At 39.7% G+C, this 27165-nt stretch overlaps 1 protein-coding gene across 1 annotated transcript; it reads left to right on the forward strand.

Moving 5' to 3' along the window:
* The first annotated feature begins 304 nt into the window (after positions 1-304).
* Positions 305-27121, forward strand: TSNAX (translin associated factor X). Its single transcript, XM_027721355.2, has 6 exons — positions 305-392; positions 2545-2652; positions 6689-6803; positions 8435-8565; positions 23548-23675; positions 25323-27121. The coding sequence occupies exons 1-6, from the start codon at positions 377-379 to the stop codon at positions 25695-25697; spliced, it is 873 nt and encodes a 290-aa protein (XP_027577156.1). The 5' UTR covers positions 305-376; the 3' UTR covers positions 25698-27121.
* Positions 27122-27165: the final 44 nt, after the last annotated feature.

The raw sequence follows: 27165 nt of genomic DNA on the forward strand, positions 1-27165 counted from the left end.
GCCCTGCCCCGCTCTCACAGCACCGCCGCCCCGCCCAGTACTACATGTCCCGTCGTGCCGCGGGCGCCGAGGCCCCACGGCGTGGTCACGCGCTAGCTGCCCCGGAGTCGCCTGCTCGGAAGCACGGCCCGCCTTCCGTGCTACCCCGATTTCACGGTCAGCAACGCCCGAATCACCCTCCGCCCCGCCACTGCTCCCTCACCGCGCCTCCCGCGCCGCGGTCGGCGGGCCAGCGGCCTGCGGCTCTATGGCGTCTTGCCGTCAGGCACCCGCGCGGTGCCCCGCCGTGGCGCAGGCAGGGCGGGGGCGGTGGGGCCCTGAGGGCGCGCGAAGCGGCAGCGAGTTGCCGGGGGGACGCGGCGGTGGCGGCACCGGGATGAGCGGCAAGGAAGGTGATGTCTCTGCCCTCCCTCCCCTCCCCTCCCTCCCGCAGGAGAACGAGGCGCGAGGAGCTGGAGCCAGCGGAAGCGGGGGGAGGCCCCGCGGCTCGGAGGGGACGGGGTTGCGGAGCCTCCGCCGTGCTCAGCGCTGCCCTTCGGCCGTGTCGCTGAACTGACACTGAGGGAGGCCGCTCCTTCAGGGGGGTCCCCGACCATTCCTTCTTGGGTGTCCTGCTTTCCCGCTGAGGCTGTGCCAGAGAACGGGGTTTTAGGGATTGCATCCTTGGGGGTGAAAAAGCAGTTGCTTCAGCGGGAAGCTGAGTGTGTTAGGCCTGTAAAGCACTTAACGTAACTGCGTTTCGGTATAGTGTATATATATCTATGCGTATCTATTTATCTATCTATCTGTCTATCTATCTATATACACACATACCTATATATATATGTTTCGCAGCTCACTTTGCAACCTGTATGTTGGTTTAGCCCCAGCAGTCACACAGTGAATCGCAGAACGGGTCAGGTTGGAAGGGACAACAGTGGGTCATCTGGTCCAACCTCCGTGCTCAAGCAGGGTCATCCCAAAGCACATGGCACAGGATTGTGTCCAGAGAGTTCTGGAATATCTCCAGTGAGGGAGCTTCCACATCCTCTCTGGGCAGTCTGTTCCAGTACATGGTCACTTCACAGTAAAGAAGTTCTTCCTCATGTCCAGGTGGAACTTCCTATGCATCAGTTTCTGTCTGTTGCCTCTTGTCTTATTGCTTGGCAACACTGAGAGTCCCACAGACCCCCCTTCAGCCAGGCAGTAGGGTCAGCAACAAGAAAACTGGCTCTTTTATTTTCATTTTAATTTTTTTAAAAATCAAGGTTAAGTTACTGTTGTTGTAGCCCATGGTTTTTTGATATTGAGGCTGTTGATTATTCAGGGGAACCCCTTCTCTCGACTTCTCTTTCTTCTTCTTTTCTCACTTCAGGAGGGCCTGTTTTTTTCCTGTAGGTCGTGATGATGTTCCCAACTTTTGGTATACTGCAGAGAGTTTAACTCTCTGCACTATTTTAGGAGATGTATTTGTAATGTTTTAACTGCTACAGGAAAAACAAAACCCTGAACTCATGTCCTAACAGAGAAGAAGGAGAAAATGATGTTCAGTTTCCTCTTTTAGAAAGTAGCTACGCCCACTTCTGGTTTTGGTTTGGGATAATAAACAATTAAGCGGAAACATTTTAAAATCCAGTGTTCTTCTGTAACTTTTAAGTAGCTTCCTTTTGTTCTTCTTTTAAGGCAATTGAGAGAACTCTACATGTTCAGAAAGGTATACCTGTATGCCAGTTTGACAAATGTTGGCCTCTGTTAGGAAGACAAAGTGTCCAGCTGTCACCAAAAGGAGGGAGCGAGAGGGAGGAAAGGTTGATGCGTGGGTGACACAATGAGTCAATCCAAGGTGAAGGAAGGACAAAAGGAAGAAACGGTACAAGATGTAAATCAGAAGTAAAATACAGTCCAAAAGAGATGAGTTCTGGATGTGGGTCTGAAAAGGGAGTCTAGGGAAGAGGCACACAAAGCTAGCTGAAGGGCTACATCAGGGTGAATAGAGAAGAAATTGGTTAATGGGCAGAGTGTAAGGACCAAAGAAGCTACAGTGCAGGAGCTAAACCTGCATACCTAAGTAGTGGTAGTCTATTTAAATTATGCCTTGCTTCTTTTTCTGGTTACTGAAGATGCATGACATAAATAATTACAGGAATAATAACTTGCAGTATATTGACTCCTTTCAAACTGAAGAAAAAAAAGGAAGGGAAAAAAAAAGTCTAATCCTATAGACCCTTGTTCACGGAAGGATTTCCATGCAACCATTCCCTTACAGAAAGAAAACATAAAAGGTTGTCAAGACCTTTCCAAGAAAAAAAAAAGGACTTAGGATCCTGCCACACTTCTCCATTGAAATTGGTTGGAATTTTTTTTCTAATTTTCGCTAGGAATGTGGTAGAAAAAATAACATGAAATGTGAAGCTGGCATCAGTCAATAACAATCATCCAGTTACCTTATTCTATCCTGTAAAATATGGCTACAGTCAGGAATGCTCTGAAGACAGGAATGCTCTGATTGTACTCTGGCAAAACTATTTTTAAATATATTTTTTTGTGTGTATCTTCTATTAATAGGATCGGGTGGGTTCAGAAAACGCAAGCATGACAATTTTCCACATGGTCAAAGAAGAGAGGAGAAAGAGAATGCTAATCCATCTTCAGCTTTGATGACGTCTTTTAAATGTAAGTAAGCATTTGAAAAAGCAGATCATAAAAACGTGGTGTAGAAATTGCTAGGAAATCACCAGTATTTAGTGATGGAATAAACCATCTCTCTCTGAAGGAGAAGCTTGGAACTAGTTGGACTCATGGTCCATACCTTTAGAGCTTAGTGTTCTGTTTTTTGTGCAGTGAAGTCCTGAGAGTGGGACTTTGCATAGCTCCCCCTGACTCATGACTTGCTCCTGTTTCCATCCCACCTGCTGTTCCCCCTCCCCACCCCACTTCTGCTGAACCTGATGCTGAGCAAACTGCACAAGTGGTCAGCCAGGCAAAAGGTAAGCGGGCCCTTTGATGCCAGAAAACTGTAGGATCTGCAGAGGTGTAAAGCAAAATCTGAGCCACTGGGGGCAAGAGGAGAAGGTGGCGACCTTTGGGAAGCTGAGGAGGCTGCTGACCTTGGCTCTGCTGCATAGATGACTAAGCTACTTTTATGTAAATATAGATGCATTGTTTTTTGACTCGGTACCTGTTTATACCTGCACTATTTAAAAATAAGAGTTTAACTAACTAATATAGACCTGTATGTAGACACTTACTTCAGTTGAGGACCGTTTAAAAATTAACTTATATTTGAGTTTCTTTAAATAAGGAAGTGTAAACTTCCCTTTAGCAAAATTGTTTTTATAGGATTTTTCACAAAACCAGATTTAAACTCTATTAAATTTAAATTTCTCGTAAGACTAGCCCTGACGAGGCAAAATTGAGCTTCAGAAATGAGAAACTTTGGCAGAAGAAAGAAGGAGATTTAGTATGGGCAACAAATTAATTCTTGGTGTAAAATTTTCCCCATTCCACCTATTTTTTATGAAGCTAAGGAGGGTGAAGAAATATAAGCTGTAACAGCTATAACATCTGTAACAGCTGGTCACTTCCATGTCAAATAATTTCCTTGCTTTTTTAAATACAGGTATTTAGATTTTTCTGTGTAAATCATCTTGGCAGATGATTAACTGTGACCCCTGAACTTTGCTCAGAGAAGCTGTGGATGTCCCATCCATGGAAGTGTTCAAGGCCAGGTTGGATGGGGCTTTGAGCAACCTGGTCAAATGGAAAGACTCCCTGCCCATGGTGGTGGGGGTTGGAACTAGATGGTGTTTAAAGTTCCCTGCAACCAAGCTGCTCTGTCATTCATGTTGAATATCGTACCTACACTTGTTTCCTTCCTTTTCCATGAGATCTAGTCAGCAGTATTTGGATAATTTCAGAAAGGATTTAAAGGACACAGTTTATTCACCTTTTTTGAGATCCACTCTTTGTACTGCACTAGTGTTTATAAGTCCCAGACAGAAACAGTGGTGGTCTTTGTCTCTATGTCAGGCACAAGCATTAGGAAAAGGTGTGCTCCAGATGGTTTACAATTAAGGAAACTGCATAAGGTGAACCAGAGTTGTGCACTATTTCTGTGTATGTTGTTTGAATCTAAACAACTTAATCATAGAATCATACAACCACAGAATATACTGAATTGGAAGGGACCCATCAGGATCATCGAGTCCAACTCCTGGCCCTGTGCAGGACACCCTGTTGTCCAAACGCGTCTTGAACTCTGTCAGGCTTGGTGCTGTTACTGCTTCTCTGGGGAACCTATTCCAGTGCTCAACCACTTTCTGGGTGAAAAACCTTTTCCTAATATCTAACCTAAACCTCTCCCGGCTCAGCTTCATGCTGTTCCCTTGGGTCCTATCACTGGTCTTGAGTGAAGAGATCAGTACCTGACCCTCTGCTTCCCGTTGTAAGGAAGCTGTAGACTGCAACAAGGTCTCCCCTCAGTCTCCTCTTCTCCAGGCTGAACAGAACAAGCGACCTCAGCCACTCCTAATACGCCTTCCCCTCAAGGCCCTTCACCCTCCTTTGGACACTCTCTCAGAGCTTAATATCTTAGTTATATTGCAGTGCCCAAAACTGCACACTATTCAAGGTGAGGCCGCACCAGTGAAGAGCAGAACGGGGCAATCCCCTCCCTCGACCGGCTGGCGATGCTTTGCCTGATTTCCCCAGGACACGGTTGGCCCTCCTGGCTGCCAGGGCGCTGCTGACTCGTATTCAACTTGTCGTTGACCAGGACTCCCAGGTCCCTTTCCTGGCGCTGCTCTCCAGCCTCTCATTCCCCAGTGCATACACACAACCAGGGTTACCCCATTAATGTGTGGCCTTAAACGGTTATACACGTTTTGCTCTTTTTACTCTCTGAAAAGAAGTTGTACTTGAATTGATCTATTGGCATCAAAGATTTTTAAAAAAGTAATGAGAAATTGTCTTCTGTAGTAATTACAGAATCACAGGATGGTTTAGTTAATCAAAAACCAAGGAGTTACACCATTTTTTTTGTTAATACGTTTTAAATATGACAGCTCAGTGATACAGAGAGTGGATAGTACCTTGGCTTTTAAGGTTAAGATTTATTAAGTGTCCTTAATATCAAAATATCAATAGAGTTGGAGTCTTTGCTTTCAGTGTTAGATTAGACATTATAGTGGAAATATGGAGGAAATGACTGTGTGGTCTTGATGTGTTAGGCTGGAGAACCCTCCTGAGTTCTAATCCTTCACAATTTTAGGCAGTAGCACAGTACAGTAGATTTTCTTGCATCCTGTTAGGCTAAAGATTACCGTATGTGTCTATTTTACTTCAGGTCAGAAAGCACTTCCTAGTAGTCCCTAACAGGTTTAAAATCCAACATAAAAGTCTGAAAGCCACAACTGTCCAGAAAAGATTGGGAGCACTGCTAATATTATAGATCTTCAGAACAGTGAATTTCCTGGTAGATGACATTTGTAAATGGTCATAGTAAATGTCATATATGATATCCTATGAAGGGAAGTTCCAGTCACCCTTCTTCAAGTTCCTGCCACTATGATCTGAGGAAAAATTTCTTCTTTATGATAATTCAGGGGTGGAATTGACTCTCAGAATTTGGAAGAGACACACCAAACAGACATGTGTAAGAATTAAAAGATCATTTGTGATCTATCTTAGAGCATTTGTGATTTGTCTTAGAGTTTCAGAATAAGGTTAGGAAGAACAGAACAAAATAAGAGGAACCAAGCTTTTACCAAATACAGTTATTTCTATAAATTCATGTAAATGTTGCTTGCCAGTGAACTGCTATACTTTTTTAAAGGATATTCCCTTGTCAGACCCTTTAAAAATGTAACCTCTTGGTTTATTTTCTTCATTTTCTCACACGAAGATGTTAACATTTCATTAGGAAATGTGTTAGATTTCTCCTAAGTATCTATTAATGATTTATTTAGTGGAATAATGGTCTATGAAGTGTTAATGGAATCTGTGAAACATTCATGATGTTTGACTGTGATAACTGTATACACCTCTCTTCTCTGTATTCATTGTAGTTGGAGAGAATTAACATCAGCAAGTCAGAAATCTTATTTTCAATAATTGATCTCACTTTGCTTTACTACTTCTAATCCTTAGGGATATTAAAATACTTGACTTTCGGCCAAGTCTAGCTGGGATGTGGAATGCAACCTTTCTTATAACTAAATGGTGCCTTTTGAACAGTATATGTGCCTTAGTCAGATACCTTTTATTTGTTTTGTTTTAGAGAACTAGTGTATCTTATTTACAAATTATTGTACAAAATTATTATTTGCTTGATTTGGGTGAAATCTTAAGTCCTTTCCTGAACAGCAGTACTGTGAAATAGATTTTACTAGCAAAAGCAAGTATTTTTCCTTAAAATTGTTTGGGCTGCCTTAAAGCATCATCAGGATTGATGTCTATTTAAACCTGACTCATTAAACAAAGGTATTATTAATGATGGATTTTGCAGCTCTGGCAGGTGGTAGGCAGTGGTGCCCTGTGCAGCCATGCCCCACGCAGGGGCAGCCACGCTGCCCACTTGGGGTAAGGCACCTGGGGACAAGGCCGGTGGGGTGGGGGCTTGTAAGCAGTGACTGCAGCACAGGCACTTTGCTCTCCCCACGCTGCGTTCATGTGATAACTGTGCTTGTTGCTGTAACGATTGACTCCGCAGCATTCCAGCTGGAGCTTGACACCAGGCATGATAAATATGAACGGCTTGTGAAGCTCAGTCGTGATATAACTATCGAAAGCAAGAGAACGATATTTCTGCTCCACAGGTTTACCAGGTGAGTCACATTGAGCGTGAAAATGTTCATAGAAACCTGGAAGCTGCCGTGCAGTGTTGTCTGTGTTTGTGATTAGCAGCTGCAATGTTCTGTTGAGAGAAATTTAATTAATTTCCCATAAACATCCTTTAGAGTGGATTGGAGCTAGTTAATGCACACTCCAGTTAGAGAATTACAAGATGCTGGTTCAAGTTTCTTGGTTGGTTTTATTGGTGTATTAAACTAGATCAGAGCAGCAGAATGCACAGCAGATGAGAGCCTTCCAGCTTTTAGCAGGCTGTGAGAGAAAAGTATGCACCCTTCCTTCAGGTTAGTTGCCTGGGCTATTAAGTCACCCTTTTGGTTCTTGCAGCCCCACCCAAGGTCATCAATGCAAAGAGGAGGTGACCTGGGGTCCATTTATGTAAATACTACAACTGGATAGGTTGTTCTGTGAAGTTTTGAGCTTCTATGTTTTGTGTTCTCATGAGCCTTCAAGCAATCTTTGAAAGCCACAAACAAACCAGAACAACAGGAAAATGTGAAGCTTTGCATAGCCTGTTGTATAAAATGTTTACCATATATGACAGACATTGGTCTTGCATGTTATAGTTGCAATAGTTCTCCCTGTTCCTTTTTTTGTAATTTAATTTGTTTTTTGTTACCTATCAATGCATTTATGCTGAAGTACTAACTATTCATAGTTACCATAGTAGTAACAGTTACGAACAGATTATGAAGTTGCCCTCTTTTTAACTTGCTTTTCTTCTGCAAAGAGGTATTGTGATAATTCCAGTAACCACTACAGCCTTGACTGTAAATAGCTACTCCCACTACTGGGGCTAGGTAGCTGGGAACTCGTGGAGGAAAGAACAACAACAAAAAACTCCTAATTACTCCAGATTTTAGATTCCTGTTTTGGAAGACATTCCTGTTTTGTGAGAGTGGAAGCTTTCCATGCTGTATTTTGTATTTCCTTCTCCTTTGCAATATTGTGGTTTTAATCTCGTTAAACTTTACTATGTGCTTTTAAATGTTTTCTTGAGACCAGTCTATCAGTAGTTCCTTAAATAGACTGTAAACTAATATACCATATAGATTATTTGTGGTAGGGGAAGTTTAAAGGAAATTAAATAAACTAAGCTTTAAATGCCAAGTATATATTGTGCTTTTGAATCAGATATTTAAGCTGTTCCTGAACAGCATAGTCCATAACTACTTCCTGAAAGAAATCACGTGTAGAAGTACATCATGTATTATATTTTGCAATACTGTCAAGTATTGCAAAATATTGATTTTTTTTTTTTTAAAGAGGTTGAAGGACTTCTGTAAATACTGCTAGTTTTCTGGAATATTTTTTGAAACCTTTGCATATGTGTCTCCTTTTTCTTACTTAAGCAATAATTACTATTCCAGTCTGGAATAAACATAATCCTGCCAGAACTCCGTTTGGCTGTTAGATTATTTTCCTAGCAACAATCTACAGAATCTGAATAGGTATCAATGGAAGTTGAACTGTTTCTCATTCCAGTGCCAGCTTTGCTTTTTCTTGAAGCCATTAAAAATATATTGATTAGTAAAAGAAAATGTGTAATGTTTTTTAACTGTTTGCTCATGCTCTGAAAACAGCTCTTCCTGTTTTATGATTGCAGTGCTCCCAATGGGGAAGAAATACTAAAGGAGTCTGAAGTCAAGCTAGATGCTGTCCGACAGAAGATCAAGCAGGTTGCACAAGAACTGATTGGAGAAGACATGTATCAGTTCCACAGAGCTATATCTCCAGGTAAATTATTTTAAAATAGGGAAAGTGTGCTAGTTTGAACTGTGCTCAGTTTCTCTTTATGTAACAGTACTTCCTCCTCATGCTGCAGGTCTGAATTTGTTACATTTCTGTGGCTATAAATCAGGACTCAGGTTACTAGCAAAGTTAGCTCCGGTATTAGAGAGGCTATTGTCCTTCAGTCTTCTTTTCAGTGCAGTTTAGAGGAAGATTTCAATAGAAGACTACAAGTGGAAGAATTTGGACCCTGATCTAAACTGCAGTTGGGGGTAGTTCTAGCAAATATACTGGCTAGTCTTCTCTGACTGAGAGGAGCATGTGTAGCACACTCAGTTACCCCATCTGAAGGGTTATAATTTCTGGGAAGAGAGTAGGAACAACTATCTTGTGAAATTATCCATTTTGAGTTGATAAAATTCATTAATTAAAATCCTTAGATTAGCATTTTCTTTCTTCTTAAGACTCAGAATGTGCTTCTGCCTCTCTGTTGGAAGCATAAAATCAGTTTATATGTTTCAATCACATCTTTTTCTGCTCCTCTCTGTAAACAGCAGTCCTTTACCAACATTCTTGAGAATTAAGTTGCAGTGCTTTCATGACTCTTTCTGTCAAATCGTATTTCTTTTCTGAATCTTTGCTGACAATTTGAGTCTTACCTAAAATTGGTATGCCTTGTTTGTGGCAACATATGAGTAAAACATGTAACTGCTTCTTTGACATCTTGGTCATGACATAAAAGAGTCTTGTGTTTATCAATCTCAGATTTAACGTATTTGGAATTGCGTATATTTTTTCTTGTTTAGGTAAGACTTTTTCAACTGAGGAGAGCTGAATATTTGCCCTGAATCATTTAATTGTTTAAAAATGTCCATAAGATTGATTTGATAGACCAGAAGCAAATACATGTACATTATTTACAAGACAAACAGTTAACTTGTACTCATGTCTTACACAAACTTAAGTTTGTTAAGGGTGAGACAGCTCTTGAGTGAAAGCTCAGTTTAGCAATATGGAACCAGAAGGAGCTTGCTCTGATAGTCTTCAATGGCTCTAATTAATTCCACAGTCCTCTTACCTGTGATGCATTAGGTTGTTCAAATTAAATACAAGTAGTTTTTTCTTAAAGAGCTACCTAATCTGTATGTGTCTTGCTGCTGTTTATAGCTAAGTACTGTAATGACACAATGAAAAGAAAAGGTAATTCAAAACACTGACACTACAGATGATCTCAAACTGTGAACAATACTAGTCCAAGTATGAGTATATTGACTGTATGAGTATATTGAAGTATGCTGAAAATGTGTTTTGATTTTCATTTTAAGTACTATTTATAAAAGCCAAGAATTCTTGCATTCAGTTTTATGGAAAAAAAAGTTTCTGAAAGCTTCATTGAGACTTGTAAACCTTGTCTGAATAACCGCTGAAGTTTGTAGCCCCGTGTGAGTCACACAATACTGTCTACAGAACAGCAGTGTTTGAGGTCTGCTACCTCATAGATCTTTGTGAGACTGTGTGGTGCAAGCTGTCAGCCATGCCATGGGAGCAAGATTCTTACAGGGTAACCAGTTACCCTGCATCGGCTGCCTCACCTGAACTGTCTTTTTTTTTTAAATGTGTCTTTGTGTGGGTAAATTCAGAAGCTTACCTACCTCTAGTTTTAACTGAGGAGCAGCTTGCCTGGAATTAGCTTGCATTCATCTCAGACATAATGGAGTAGACCTACATAGCAGACACATGGAAACTTACTGCATGATAACTTCTGGGTGTACTCGTATTCTTATAAAACAAGTGAGCAGACCTCATGCTAGTTTTCTACTTCCAGATTCTCTCCCCTGAGTAAAAAAAAATTGATTTTTTTCTTAAAAAATACATTTTTTTCAAACCTTGAAAGCTAGATTTCGTTTTTTATGTGAAAGATATGTAAACTTAAGCTAGGCACAGCAACTTGAAATAAAGAAATTGGTCAAAAAAAGATTTTGTTCAGGTTTCTTTGTGTGTTTGGTAAATACTCATATACAGTCAACTACACTGATTCTCCTGCATAATCTATTTCCGACTTGCATGAAGGTACTTGTTAATACCTGAATGAACCTGAATAAACTCTTTAGAAAACAATGGAAAATATGCTATCAGAAACGACTCAGAATTTTTAAAATTTTTTTCTGTTGTAAATCTTGGCCTCTTAAAATGTCTAAGATCTGTTTGTCCATTGTAGAGCAGGATGAATTACTGTAGGGGAGGTTAGTAGTAGAAGTCTTTAGTAGAGGAACTTAGAGACCTGCTGCATGTGTATGGTGACTCAATGCCTCCACAAGTGCAAAACTTTTAAATAGAATATGCAAATTCAGATGTAAGGGACCTACAATGATCATCCAGTCCAACTGCCTGACCACTTCATGGCTGACTGAAAGTTAAAGCATGTTGTTTAAGGGCATTGTCCAAATCCCTCTTGTAAACACTGACAGGCCTGGGGCATCGACCGCCTCTCTAGGAAGCCTGTTCCTGTGTTTGACCACCCTCTCAGTAAAGAATTGCCCCTGATGGATGCAGCAGAGCCATTCCCACATATCACTGGATACCAGAGAGAGAAGATCACCACCACTCTCTCCATTTCCCCTCCTTGGGAAGCAGTAGAGAGCAATGAGATCGCTCCTCAGCCTTGTCCTCTCCAAACTAGACAAGCCCAAAGTCCCTAACTGCTCCTCAAAGGACATTCCTTCCAACTCTTTCACCAGCTTTGTTGCCCTCCTCTGGATGCCTTCAGGGACATTCTGATACTTCTTAAATTGTGACACCCAGAACCGCACACAGTTACATATACAGTAGCACATCCCTAACACTTGCATCAACTTGGAGTGAGGTTGTCATAGTATTAAAGAATTTTCTGACTACAGTATTAAGAAAATTTAAGAGAGTGAATCTTATTGACCTTTCTAGGTAAAAAGGAAGGAAGGCAAAAAGGTATTAGTGTGCTAAATAGTAAGGGGAAGAAGTAGACTCTGTTGTCCATCTTTCCAGCAATCAGGGGTGCAGTCTCTCAAATACCTGAACTTTGCAGTTTCTTTGAACAGAACTAAAAGATGGAAAATGCACAGCCCCCACTGCATTTCTGAATTTAGAACCAGAAATGGCTGTACTTCTACTTTTTTCCTCTTTTAAGGTGACATAAGTGGCAAGTCCGTGGACTGTCATAGGTTGTATAATACTGATTGGCCCTGAGATCTCCCTGTTGTTTCTGTAATTTGGTATTTATGCCCCATTAAGAAGACTGTTTATAAAATCCAACTGAAATAAGTTGCCTTCATTCTATTTCTATAGGTCATCTACTTAAATTCTAGCTTTTCTACATATGCTCCTCTGTGAGGGAAGTTTGTGCCCGCTGGTGCCCATGTTTTGTAAGGGCATGCATTAGAATATGGGCGTGTGTCACTGAGAAAACAGGGAATGCTTTTAGGCATTGTGTAAATGAGCCTGAGTGTATAGCAAGTATGAAATGCTAACTTTTAGCCAGACCTTTACTCTTACCTTATTAATTCTTCTGCTCTCCAGTTAGTCCTTGGGATGGCAGAAGAAGGAACATGCGGCATTAAAAGCTTGTAGATCTTGAATGTGCTGAAGCTAGGATCCAGGAGGTGTCAGAGGTGTGAAGGTGCTTGATGTCAGGATTATGAGGCTGAGATAGAAAATCTAGAAACATGAAGAATGAGGGGACAGTTAGATGAAGAGCAACTGTGAGAGGGAATGCTTTATTCCCCATGCCCACCACCATTTATGAAGAACAGTAACTGGGAGGGAAACAGTGATAAGAGTTAAGAATGTTGCTTTTAGTTTTGGTTTTAAGTCTAGTGTTCTTTAATTGTTGCTTTGCTTTGCTTTTTTTTTTTCAATGGGAAAAGCTTGCATACCTTTTTGAAAATAAATGTAGCTAAGAAAAGTGCTAAATCTTTTGTCTTTATGTATTTCCTAGAGCTGTAAGTCTTGACCTTCCTTTAACCTAGTTTTCAATTCTGATTTTGTATTTTAAAGAAATTCTGGAGAATTAGTTAAAAAGATTTTTATGAACAAAAACATTGCCATTAAACTGCTTTTTTCTTCAAAAAAGTATAAAGAAACGCCTATGTCCCATATCTCAAAAGCAGCATGTCTAATTAACCTCAAACTTCCTAAAAATATTCTCCTTTGTCTTGAAACCAAACATGAAACATCCTCCTGTTCCCCACCCTACCACTCACAGAAAGAGTAAAAGGGTTCAAAATGGGGCTTATAATGGAAACCGCTGTAGCAGCCTTAACAGGGGAATCATGACTGTCTGCGTGATAAAGCTGCCTAATACATATTTTATTCAGTATAATAACTGTTAGCCTATAAATAGAAAAGTGCTATGAGTATAATGCTTGGGAATATTGTTTGCCACTTGTAATTGTTAAATGCTTTTTTTGGGGTTACTCCAAGCAGTTGTTCTTTTGACTTGAAGATAAAACAATTCTGGCAGAGCACTAAAGAAGTTTCATGCTTTCCCTCATTAAGAATAGTGCTAATGGCACGCAGGACGTTTCCCCAAAGGACACTTGCATGAGCTCAAACACTGAGTATAGCACTAATTGAACAACAACAAAAACTGATGACTGTTTTCTACACGTTTCTTAACAGTACAGATTGTCCCAGGGGATGATTAAACAAGCAAACAAAGAGATACTGAAATAATGAAGGCTTTTTTTTAATGCAGAGCTCTTCATTTGTTATGTTAGTGTTCTGCTTTGTTGATATTTTTAAAGCTTTACTATTTGTAATATAGAATTCCTGCTCCTTTGCCCTACTTTGCAGTGTATACCTTATATATCCTGTGAGGAAATGTGTACTGTTTCTTTAAAATTGTTGAGAGACACTATGCAAGAAAACAACTGCAAAAGATTGTATGAATCTATGAAAGGGAGGAAGAAATTTTTCAGGATTTTTTATTTGTATATATATATGTGTTTAAGCATTTAGATATACATATTTAACTCTCAGATGCTAAGGGAAATATCAATTGTATACCGGACAGATCTGTATGGGACCTAAAGACAAGAAAGAAATGGTCCTGCACTTGGGTCACAACAACCCCATGCAGTGTCACAGGCTGGGGGAAGAGTGGCTGGAAAGCTGCCTGGAGGAAAAGGGCCTGGGGCTGCTGGTCGACAATGCCTGAATGTGATCCATCAGTGTGCCCAGGTGGCCAAGAAGGTCAATGGCATCCTGGCTTGTATCAGCAATAGTGTGGCCAGCAGGACCAGGGCAGTGATTGTGCTTATGTACTCAGCACCTGTGAGGCTGCACCTTGAATCCTATGTTCAGTTCTGGGCCCCTCACTACAAGAAAGACATTGAGGTGCTAGAAAGTGTCCAGAGAAGGGCAACAGAGCTGGTGAAGGGTTTGGAGCAGAAGCCCTGTGAGGAGCAGCTGAGGGAGGTGGGGGTGTTTAGCCTGGAGAAAAGGAGGCTCAGGAGGGACCTCATTGCTCTCTACAACTATCTGAAAGGACACTGTAGTCAGGTGGGAGGCAGTCTCTTCTCCAAAGTAAGGAGCAATAGGACAAGAGGAAACAGCCTCAAGTCACACCAGGGAGGTTTAGATTGGCTATTAGAAAAAATTTCAACACGGAAAGGATTGTCAAACATTGGAACAGGCTGCCAAGGGAAGTGGTGGTGTCATCAACCCTGGAGGTATTTAAAAGACATGTAGATATGGTGCTTAGGCATATGGTTTAGTGGTAGACTTGGCAGTGCTGGGTTAGTGGTTGGACTTGATGATCCTAAAAGTCTTTTCCAACCTAAACAGTTTATGTTTCTATGTTAGGATTTATGGAATTATTCTAAGCATGTTCTGAATTTACTCTACATAAATGCAAAACTTGTGTAATGCAGAGGGAAAATTAAGGACTGCTTGGCTGCTTGTTAGGTTGGCATTGTGTGGGATTAAACGGAGTACCTTTTTAACATGATTTTGTTAAATGAAATCTCTAGCTATTTGAAGATTTACTCAGTTTTTTGTCTCTTAAGACAAAATTTTAAATGAGGAGCCCATAATTCTTCTGGGGCTTCTTAAGTAGTGTGGCATCAAGTGGTGATAGTAGATGCAACTGGAGCATTGTTGGCTGACCTTTATCTGCTGTGTGCCTGTGCTAGCAGCAGTGGTGAGGGGAGTGCTGTGCACAGAGAAGCTCATTAGCTGTTTATCATGTCTGCACTTGCTCTCAATAGGATTAGATGAGGAGGCTGTAAAGTGTCAGCACCTTGTCAAAACTATTGCTCTGTGACTGCTGCTGCTGCTGCAGGAAATTCTGTGTAAAAGTTCAGCTCTGACGCAGTCTAACGCATAATTTATCTTGTGCAGGCACTATTTGTGTTCTGAGAGAATGGTATAATGGAGCTTTTTTCTGTCTTCTGCCTTATACCATTTAGAGTCACTTTAAGCAGGTAAGCATATTTGCAACAAACTGCATTGCTGGATCGGACAAAGCCAGTTAAGGTTGTGTGGATGAAAAGGAAATACTTTACTTGCACTAGAATGCCACTTTTTAACTGCAGTATATAGGACCACCAGCCACGATGCTGTTAGAAATGCTGTGGAGATGAGTGGGGTCCAAGCAGCCCAGATTTGGATTACCGATGATTTTAAGTAATAAGGTTTTTTTGGGTATTGTATGAAGGATTTGAATTAGATCATAAACTAAAGCAACTATCCACATGATGATTTCTGTGTTACTGGGTTTTTTCTTATTTTTTTTAACTCAAAATATGGAAAGAACATCTCATACTTAAGCTGTGCTATCTACCTTTCTATTTGTAGACATACATGTATTTCTGAAATAATATCAAGGTACATAATATCAAGGATATAATATCAATGAACTGTTCTGCACATCACTAACAGTGGAAGTAGGACATTATTTTCTTCTTAAGAAAGCTTAAAAATTGTAATTAAAATAGGTGGCATGTTGAATCGTAGGCTGAGGATGCACAGGAAAAGCTTTTTACTGCATGAGGCAGGTATCATGGATTGTAAATGTCTCACCCAGGATAAAAGCTGAACACACCTAAAACACTGAAAGGAATGCTATTCATGAAGGAAGCAATCAGGTTTATGCAAGATGGTGGGAAAATATAATAACACAGGAACAGGATGTAACTGAAGAATTAATCTATTTGCTGTTGTAGGTGAGAGGTAAAATGCCAGAAATGGAAACAAAGTTTCCTGATTATACTGGAAAATTAACAGAATTTGCAGTGAATAAGCTAATGTTTATCAAATATGATTTTGTTAATTTCTTTCTTTCTGTTTTGTTACTTTTTCTGTTTCTCTGAACTCACATCCCCAACTCTGCCAACAAGCTTGGTCAAACATTTTCTTCACCTTGCCAGTTGCTTGTTTCAAATTTGGTATCTTCAGCTTGTGGCATTTTACTACTCTTTCATTACTTTTGGTTCATGCCTTTTTTCTAGGTTCATCCAGGGAAAGGGAAAAATTGGCAACTGCAAAGCCTCTCACTTTGTATTCTCTGCTGCAGGTCTTATATGTCAATACACAAAAACTTAAAACAAATTTGGGAAAATGAATGCGAATTCAGACATGACCAAACAAGTCATGCACTATGTGAGAATTGATTATCAACTGATCCCTGAATGGTAATAACAGGAAGCTGTTCAGGGCAGCATAAGTCTTTAAGTACAGTCTTTTAAAGATGCATGCTGTGGTTCAGCATGATCACAAAGGTTGTCCTTTCCTAGTTTTACCTTAAGACCTAACTGTCCTAAAGTCCTGCTGTACTGTTATGACAAATACTGCAGTTATTCACATGGCAAACTGAAACTAGTGATATTGTTTATCTTTTAATTCAGTTTTATAGCTAGCAAACGGAGGAGACTTTGTACTCTCGCTCAGGAATATTTTTCAGTCTTGCAGTTATTGACATTAGTCGTTCACAGATCAGATCTCTCCAGCCTTTACAGGAACCAAGTGCAGCTGGGACATAAGAGTTCAAGAAAAATCTGTGAAGCTTTTTTGTTTGTTTATTTAAAATCACACAGGAGAATGTGTCATAGAGGAGCTCCATTCCAAGAATACAACTAGTACAGCACCTCGTGATTTGGTTTTTGTTTTGCAGTCATATGGTGAGAAATAGCAGTTGGTGAGTGGTGATGTACCCTTATACCATCTCACCAGAATCTATATTTATGAGGATAAATGGTCACCACTGGTACTTCTGTTGTGCTCGTGAGTTGGGTCTGTTGCATGGAAACAACATAATCTTAAGGACAACTTTCACTGTGGTTTGAACTGCAGAAGCTGTGTTGTGTTAGGTGCTCTTCCTTCTTTGATCATTGAACATCCTGGCTGAGTCAGAGCTTCCTTTCTTTGGTATCTTGAGCACTTGCCCTCAAGGCTGTTAGTACTGTAAAATTTACCATCTAACTGAATGACTTCTAAAACTCTGTATTAATTATCAAGGCAATTGGTGGTAGTCAAAGAGGTCAAGAATACTTGGTAGGTTTCTGTTTGTTTTTTAAGAACTCCGTAGAACGTTGGCTGCTCCTCAGAATTACTGTGTTTGGGGCTGGCACGTGGGGTGTGAAAACAAACCCCCAAACTTCAGAACAAAAAGCTTGATTACAGAAGTAACCATGGTCCATCCCTCAGATTCTCAAGTAGAAGCAAAATAAAAGTTTGTGATTTTCTGACCCACAGTTAGTCATCTGCAGAAAAGCCCAGCACTGCTCATATGTCCATGTGTTTTTAATAACAATACAAAAAAGGCTTGATTAACCTGTTCTCTGCAACAAAACATTAAAATATTCTTCACAGTTCTCTGAAGGATTTTTATGCCTGTTTGGGGAATTAATTTAAGTCTCTCAGGCACCTGTCTCTATTTAATAGGGAACCTATATTTGTTTCTGTAGTTGTTGGGAGAACAGTCTAATCTTGGGATTACCTTTACCCTAAAATTGGTGTGTATTCAACTTTAAACAAAGTGCAAACAATATTAACACTTAAGTATGTGAAATAATCACTTCAATGCATGCAGCTAGAAGTGAACAGAATTTTTTGGTGATCATAGATGTGTCAAATAGCAATTGACTAATCATCAAAGCATTCAGGGCTTAATACAATAAATTTACATGAATTTAATAATTGATATAATAGTAAAATTGCTCAGCCTTTGAATTATTACTCAGTAAATAGAAACAGATTTTTTTTCACAAATTTCTGAGATTGTATGGACATTTTTCTAGTCCTTTTATTTGCATTTATTAGTTAATACTGGTTTATAAAATCCATCCCTGAGTGGAATCACTCTTTTAAGCCATTTTCACAACAGGATGTCCAGAGCATGCCTGTCTCTGAGGAGGGCTGGCTTTATGCTGTTTCAGCATACTGTTATAAAATTAACCTTTGACTTCATGCTCACAATCAACAAAGCAGTTTGATTGTTTCACAATCCCAGTTTTAGTTTAGTTGCTTAACTTTTTATCGCTTCTGCCTGGAAAGAGACCTGTGAATCTAAGGAACCATTGTCAAGTATGCAGAGAACTTAAAAGGAAAAGACTAAGGTGTGAGTTTTTGGTTTCATGTTAACAGGACACCATACATTTAATTTTTGTATTAATACTCTTAAATTTAATCTGTGTACTTGTTTCAATTGATGATGTACCTGTTAATTATTTGCTTATTTTACTAGTACTCCACTTCATTGATCAATATGCTTGTAGAAGTGCATTCCTTAAGTCTACCATCCTCCCCGTAGTCTGCAGAGCTTAGTAATAAGGGCTCTCCACTTTAACTTATCTTTTCCTCTTTTTATGATTTCCACAAGAATATGATTTTTTTCTCTTCGCCCCCCCCCCGGGTTATGTTGTTGTTGGGGTTTTTTTTGTTGTTGTTGCCTTATATATTTTCTGGGAGGGGAGCGGAGGGGAGAAGGGATATTTGTTTCTGTGTCTGGGGTTTTTTTTAATGAGAATGTAACTTGCCAGCCTAAATATGATGATAAGATAGAGCCATGGCTGTGCTGTTTTGATTTTGTAATGAATTAGCAAGTGGGTAGTTTCACATGACTCACCCTGTAAATGATGTGCCCCACCCTTCATATAGTGATCCTGGAAGAAACTTGCTGAGTATATCTTCCTACCATCTTTCTAGTGGCTGTTGTTGGCTTGTCATTTCTGCTGCATGGTTTAGGAGAGGAGCTGGGTAAGAGAGCACAGACTTGTGTCTATCTGCATGTATCAAACCCATCAGCAGAGGCTGCTCTGTAAACAAAAAGATACAGAGAATGCGGACAAAGGATAAGGAAGAAAATGAGTTTGAGTAGAAATAGGGAGAGAAGCAGCTTATTCGGGAAGATGGCAGGTAGCATTGGCATTGCTAACCCTAACATGAAATCCATTTGAACCTGTTTTGTAACCGTTGAACAGATATTTAAAGGAGGAAGTGAAGTAAACAAAATTTTAGGAGGAAATTTTCACCCTTTGTTTGGTCTGTCATTCAGGGTTGAAGCTTCCATGCATGCATGCACGTACATCTCAAGTGGAATTAGATTCATTCTCTTTACCCTAACATGACTCCCGCAATAAAGTAATTTCTATTCTTTACTCATTTTTAATAGGACTAGCTTTTCCTATGTCTTATGCATTCATTTGACTCTTGGATTAAGTGGCCCAATGACTTGGTTTGGGTTTTTTTTAAAAAACCTGATTTCTTGCTAAGTTTCTTAGGGAAACTGCTTTTCTTTCTTCGTCAGAGCTTGCCTATGTAGTTAAGGAAAAATGTCTTGAATATCAGCTGATACAGCTGACAAAAAATTGCTCAAATTTTCAGGCAGAAAAATCTCCTCCTTTATAGATATGTGCTCAGAAGATATTTCAGTGTAACTTTCTAGTTCTTATGTAGAAAATGAATTTTCAAAACATAGAAAGAACATACTGGGTCACTGTCACTTGTGTAGTACAAGCTTTTTATATAGAATAAATGTGATAAAATATCAAAATACTTAAGCAATTTTTTTACCTTATATCTGTAATTTTAAGAAATGCTGGTAGAAATAATACAATGCTTTTAGTTGGGATTTTTGGTCCATGTACTAGGAAGAACCCCGAAAACATAAAAGGCAGTCTTACAAAATATTCCATTAGTGGCAGCTCAATCCATAAATAAGACAATTTTGGAATAAATCCAAAACAAGAGCATAAGGGGAAAGGTATTGTTGGATGGTGTAGTGAAATGGGATGGGGTTTTTCACCTTGGGAATTACTTGCTGAAAATAACGGATGTCCTACCATTAAGCTAAAACATAACATGTTTAAACATCCTTCTACCTGCACATGGAAATACCTTATTTCAAGGTCTTGGGTCATTGAAATGTCATACTGTAGCTACTTCTGGAAGGACTTAAAAAAAATAATCATCAAATATTAATATTTTTTACGAAGTAATTGTGACCAGGATTTGTTACCAGTCTATTTGTAATGGTGACCTTAAATGAGGTTTTGTAAGACTTACTTGTAAATATTGGGAGCTAGATTCCCTAACTGTGAAAAGGTGACAGTAAATGGCAAACCAGACTGCTTGCAACATTCACATGGTGTTGTTAAACAAAAGGAAGAAGCAGAAGACATGTCAGCTAGGGTGGGATGACAGGAGGAGGCAAAAATGTGTATACATACATATAAATATGCCCATATAAAAAAATACGTAATGATAAATGAACAGAGGAGCCAAACACTTATAATGGAAAAGGATAAAACTTCTCTCTGTGTGGAGGAGTAGTAAGGTGGAGTGAACTGAAGTAGGAGAAAACTGTTTACCAAAAAGTTTAAGAGCTGATTTGGTCTCTCTGAGAGCTGTGGGAAATGCCAGATTGATTCTTCATATGTGATAGTCTTCTCCACAGATAGCAGAGAGAGATTCTCACAGATACTGGCATATTGAGTGCTGCTGTATCTGGTAGCTTACAGCTTATCCACAGAAAAAGCCAAAATTTCGTAATGGATTACTAATGGTTGTGTTACGTCAGAGGGCAAGTCAGGGAAAGAGTGAGTGATGAAATCTACCTCTCTACAGCTTCTGAAGTTATTTATCTTGGAAGATCCTGAGTAGCTTCTAGTATTCTTCTATTGCTTGTGCCCAGAATGCTTTACCTGAATTCAGTTGATTAAATTATGGTATTTAATTGACCTTGTAGCTCCCTGTTTGTATTTTGGTTTGTGAACAGCAGTGTTTAGTGTGATTTTGGTTTCTGCATGTTTATTCTGTTTTTCCCACTGCTGCTGTAGAGAAGCATAAAGAATCCAGGCTAAATTGCCTTTCTGAGTTACTTCCACTCAAATACATATTTAAAAGGAAAAAAAATGCAGGCCACTTATCGTGCTTTTGTGATTGTAATATGGAAAGCCTTCTACCCCTTGAGGTTAACTCTAGTTTTTCAGGGTATTTCCACCTTCATCTGTTATTCAAATCTATGTTCTCTTCTTTTTGATTTAGACTTTTTGTTTGATCCAGGTGAAGTCTAAATTTGCTTCTTCCTGCATATCTCCATAGGCTGAGGTCTTGGCCCTGTAAAGGTCAGTTGAGGATATTAAAATTATTCTAATGGAACCAGGATTCTACTTCTGGTACCACGGGTATGTCCTCATTTTCTCACTATATGCACTGACAAAACTATTGTCTAATCCTGGCGCTCTTGCAGCATGATACCTCTTTGCTTCTCTTGAACTGAAATCAGCCCCTTAAAATGGCTCAGAATAGCTCTGCTAGAACCATCTCTGTCATGTTACAGTTCATTCCTTTAATGTCATCCTTTGGAGCTTCTGTGTCCATGGGTCAGATATACACATGCATTGATTTTGTCTTCAAAACTTTTTATAGCTTAGTACTGCCATGGTTATTTGTTCCAGCTTTGTTTCTGCTTTTTTTTCCACCAGCAGTGCCAACTTAAGCTTTCTGCTTATGAACTTTTCTCTCATGCTTTCCCCAAATCTGCTCTCTGCACATAAGGAAAAACTGACAACTTGTGAAATCTCCTTGTCTGAATATTCAAACTCTTTTTTATATCTCACCTTTGCTGTAATGCATACAGAAACTCACCATCTGCTAAGTAGGTGGCAAGAGGTAATTGTGGCAGGTAGCTGCAGGTGGCATACAAATCTGGTACAAACTACATTTGTTATCCCATCTTTTATTTCCTCGCCAACATACCAACTCCTTTTGTACCCCTGCCTGCCTTGATTTTACAGTGTAAGTTATTTGGACAGAGCAGTTATTCAGTATATTCATAGAATCACAGAATAGATAGGGTTCGAAGGGACCTCTAAAAATCACCTAGTCCAACTCCCATGCCAAAGCAGGGTCACCTGTCCGTCCTCTTATTGGACATCACGATCCTGTCTGGTTGATTTTTTTTTTTTTTGGTCTGGAGTGGTTTATAACAACAGACGAATTAAACATGAATTTCACCAAACCTGCATATTTTAAGGAGCCTGTTCACCGATTCCCACAAAATAGAGAAGTGGGAAATTAATTGCTGTTGCTAATAAGGTGAAACAAGGGAAACTTTTTTATTCTTTTTGCTTTTGATTTACCTGCAGTCTTTTTCTTTGTCATGTCTCTTCATGAACTCGTGAAAGTGTAATCCACACTCTCCATAATACAAATGCTGTATTTTAAAAGCTCCATTATCATAGAATGGTTTGGGTTGGAAGGGACCTTTAAATGTTATCTAGTCCAAACCCCCTGCAATGAGCAGGGACATCTTCAACTAGGTCAACTTGCTCAGAACCCCCTCCAGCCTGATCTTGAATGTTTCCAGGCATGAGGCATTGACCACCTCTCTAGGCAACCCATTCCAGTGCTTCACCACCCTCATTGTAAAAAATTTCTTGCTTTTATCTAGTGTAAATCTACTCTCTTTTACTTTAAAACCATCACCCCTTGTCCTATCACAATAGGCCCTGCTAAAAAGTCTGTCCCCATCTTATAAGCCCCCTTTAGTTACTGGAAGGCCTCAATCAGGTCTTCTGGAGCCTTTGCTTCTCCAGGCTGAATAACCCTCAGTGTTTCCCCATAGGAGAAGTGCTGCAGCCTTCTGATCACTTTAGTGGTCCTCTTCTACACCTGTTCCAACAGATCCAGATCTTTCTTATGCTGGGGACCCCAGAGCTGGATGCAGCACTCCAGGTGGTGTCACACCAGAGTAGAGTAGAGGGACAGAATCACTTCCCTTGACCTGCTGGCCACGGTGCTTTTGATGCAGCCCCAGAACACAGCTGGCCTTCTGGGCTGCCTGCACATTGCTGGCTCATGTCGAGCCTCTCATCTACCAGCACCCACATGTCCTTCTCGTCCTTCTCTTCATCTCTTCATCCCACAGCCTTGATTGACGTGGGGGGTTGTCCTCACCCAGGTGCAGCACCTTGCACTGGGTCTTGTTAAATCTCGTGAGATTCCCATGGGCCCACTTCTTGAGCTTGTCCAGCTCCCTCTGGGTGGCATCCCATCCCTCAGGTGTGTCAACCACACTGCTCAGCTTGGTGTCACCTGCAAATTGCGGAGGGTGCACTTGATCCCACTGTCTGTGTCATGGATGCAGATATTAAACAGTGTTGGTCCGAGTATGAACCCCTGGGGTACACTATGAGGAGCTGCTGTTCAGTATGTTTCTGAGAGTACCATGATTCTTTAAATTGAAATTACAGAAAGTTCTGAATGAAAAATGCGGTTGGAGTAAAAGCTTGAACATGTTTATCTGCTATGTGCTTGGTCTGACTTCCATACTTCAGAAGTGTTCTGTGTTAGATTATGCTTCAATGTTATTTCTGGATTATGTTAGTTTTCACTTTTTGCTAATAACCTTCAAATAGTCTAATTTAAAAGACTTCTTAATAAATAAATAATCATGAGGGTAGATCATTGCCGAAAGTTTGAATCATTAGCTTAATTCTGCTGGTTTTGCAGGACTTCAAGAATATGTTGAGGCAGTCTCATTTCAGTATTTTATCAAAACACGATCTTTGATTAGTGTTGAAGAGATCAACAAACAACTAATATTTACAGCAGAAGACAGAGAAGAAACAACAAACACGGTAAAAGTTTTTCTTTTCTCAAGTGACAAACATCTTCTGGGATGGAAATGCAATGAGAAGGCTTAGTCACATTTTTGGCATCTGATTAAATAAGGCCAGTAAGTGGAATGGGATTAGATATACATGTGGGCTTTGACTCACTTGTTCAAAATGCTTTTTATTCTGATAAAGTTGTAAACTAAATCCATGGGATACAAGTTTATAAATTTCACATCCTTTTTATTCAGAGCAAACTGAACTCTTTCTGGTAGGGCAAAAGATCCAGGACAGGGAAATACCAGCAAACAATGTAGAAGAGGGATTTTTACTGCCTGGGACAGCCTGTAAGACCTGCTGGTGTATAGTAATGTTGCAGAAGTTGGGAGAGATAAACAAAGCCAAGGCAGGATGAACTCCCTGAATGAAGTCTTACTGCTGGCACTGAACTAGTCACAGGAGACACTCTATTCAGCTTCTGTTAAAATGTGCTGCATACGTCTTACCTTGGTCCTTTGTAGCTTTCCTGGAGTTGATTACTCCCAGAGGACAAGCTGGTGTCCCATCATACCTTAGCCCTAATACCCTATCTGTTGTTTATTGACTTGCCTGTACTCCTACCCTGCCCTAAATGGGTCATAGGACAAACTGCTGTCACCAACCACAGTAAACTGGGTGCAGTTTGATTGTTGGCAGGGGAAGACGGGCGATTTGGTAGCAATCTACAGAAGCGCACACGCAGTTGATGTGCAGTGTCCTATAATGCTGCTTTAGAAGAATTCCTGAGTCTGTTTCTGTTGAAGAGAGTCTACTGCAAAGCAGTTCTCATTCCTTCTTTATTCTCTTGGTAAGATATTTGCAAAGAAACCAGATTTGTAGCTTAAATTAATTTATTTTTACCAGAGGCATGCCCACTGTGGCATACTTAACTTTAACAAACTGTGAAGTTGTTAACCACAGCATCCACGCCTCTGACCAGATCTGAATTTGGGTAGATAGCGTGTTATGGAAACAAGTGAACAGAAAGAAACTTCCATTATCTCTCATGTTACCAATATTTTGGCAATAAAAAGTATTGGAAACTTGAATAAAGGAGCAAACTTGTAATTTTGTGATGAGTTTTCTTCATGAAGGTTTTTTTTTTAGCTATTTTAATGAGCTAATCAATTTTCAGTTGATAGAAAACATCTGAAAATACTATAGCTGTCAGCTTCTTTTAGAAAATATATTTTGAAATCAAGATTTTATTACAAAATTATATGATTCTTTTTCATAATGCAGACTCTTTTTGATTGTTTTGGTAGCTTTGGACAGACCATTTAGGAAAAAAAATCTTATCAGGCTGAGATCTGTCAGATGAAAAAAAAAACCCAGTCGACTGCAAATAAATGTTGCTACGAAGATGTGATCATTGTGTTTGCAAATAGAGATGGTAGAAGTAGCTTATGTTTATCATGCTTGCTAGAATTAAAATCACATCTCAAGTAAAAATCGATGCTTTCTTACATTCTTGTCTGCTGGAAATCAGAGCACGTGGAAGTGCCATGCCATTTAATTTTCCAGAATGTTTTTAATTTCCAGTTATGTTAGGTAAGTTAGTGTGTATTTGAACCATTACAGACCGCTTTTTCTTAGTTCTCTGTACTGGACTTTGTTTTGTTCTGTCCCCAGACCTCCAATTCCCGTGACAAACAACCACATACCTGGAGCCTGAAGGTAACACCTGTCGATTACCTGCTGGGAGTGGCAGATCTGACTGGAGAGCTGATGCGTCTGTGCATCAGCAGTGTTGGGAACGGTGACATAGACACGCCTTTTGAACTGAGCCAGTTCTTGCGCCAGATCTATGATGGTTTTACTTTCATTGGCAACACTGGACCTTACGAAGTATCTAAGAAGCTGTATACCTTGAAGCAGAGTCTGGCAAAAGTAGAGAATGCCTGCTACACATTAAAAGTACGGGGATCTGAAATCCCAAAGCACATGCTGGCTGATGTGTTCTCCACCAAAACGGAATTGATTGACCAAGATGAGGGTCTTCCTTAAAATAAGGACAACTCAGAAGGGAAGAGGACTTAGAAAACGCTTTTTAGTTATGGTTTGTGGGGTCTTGACCCTTCTCAAAGCTTTTTAGGTAGAGACATTTTTAGTTTAATCTATGAGAAGACTGTTTGCAGTAGTAATTTGTAACCAAAAATACTTTTTATGATGTGCAAGAGAACAAATGTCTGACTTTGGCCTCTTGGTATGGAATTTCCTGTATTGCTCCATTGTATCTTCTTTCAGAATGACCAAAATTTCCACTGCACTTCACTCCAGTGACTGTCAGTTGCGTGAGTCACGTCAAACTGTTGTTGCTGTTGTTATTATAAGTTTTCAGCAAGCACAGCAGTGGAAAAAAATGGTTAGGTACTCTTATTTAGCATTATCCATAGGTTTCTGCTGACCCATTTTCTAAGTATTTGTGTTCTGTAGCCGTGTCATACCTAGAACAATGCACCTGTGTGTAAATTCATCCCTTGACTTTAAACTGAGGTGGTCTCAACAGTGCCATGTAACTTAAGTTTTCTCTGATTAGTGCTTTAAAGTATGAAACTGAGGCTAAGTCAACTTTTTGCCTATTGGTAATGAAGCTAATTGCACCAGATAAATAATACTATGCACTGGTTATTTTGGGGCTCTGTTTAAACTGAGCTCTGTTCGAGTTAACACTGGTACTTCACAATTTTGACATGAGCTAGAAGATACACAAAATAAAAAAGTGGAATGTACTGTTTTACATTTTTTGTAGTATAGTTTAATGCAGAATCTGACATATTTCTGTTTGTAGACAAAAGAAGTTGTCGTACAAATTGTGTAATTTGGTGTTACGACAAGCTGGTTTTGGCCAGAATGAATGCGATGCAGTGTTGGAAGTCTGTTCTCCATTGTTTGTGCTGCCCTGAGGACCTCCAGTGGGGTTGAACTGCTATAAGTGAGAAACTTTAAATATATGTTAGCAGGAACTATATCATGTGCGTGTTCCTATGGAAAGGAAATTGCAAACAGAAGTAAGGCAGACATTCTGGCTTCCACATTTATCTTTGAGGTAGGTATGTCACTGTTGGCAAAAAATCAGGGCTTTATGCTGCTGTCTGAAGTTATGAAAGTCTGATAATGTACATTATGCTAAAGGAAAACAGATAAAACAACATGATCTTTAGACTCCAGGAAGTAGGCCTCCCAACTGCAATTGAAAATACTGCATGGTTTTTATTTCCACTTCCATATGCTGTGATACTGCCAATATTTTTTCCCATGAGCATGTCCTGAATAGCTGGAATCATCTGATATATGGTTAGGAAGGGGTAAATACATTTCTATCACATTTTTCCATTGTTTCCATGTAAAGCAGTATGTGATGGGTTGAACAAGGAGTGGCTTTTTTCCTGTTGCTTAATACTATTTTTTACAATAAATTCTGAAAAGTAGTCACTGCCTCTATGTTAGTCCTTTTGCCCGCCTGTCCAAGTGG

Source organism: Pipra filicauda, unplaced genomic scaffold, assembly GCF_003945595.2.
Source record: "Pipra filicauda isolate LSUMZ 115617 unplaced genomic scaffold, ASM394559v2 scaffold16_size7369187_pilon, whole genome shotgun sequence".
Classification (NCBI taxonomy): Eukaryota; Metazoa; Chordata; class Aves; order Passeriformes; family Pipridae; genus Pipra; species Pipra filicauda.

Excerpts from the sequence above, each read along its gene's own strand:
- TSNAX (XM_027721355.2), top strand. Across the intron at positions 6,804-8,434 it reads CTGCTCCACAGGTTTACCAG|TGCTCCCAATGGGGAAGAAA; the intron begins GTGAGTCACATT and ends TTATGATTGCAG. Across the intron at positions 23,676-25,322 it reads GAGAAGAAACAACAAACACG|ACCTCCAATTCCCGTGACAA; the intron begins GTAAAAGTTTTT and ends TTCTGTCCCCAG.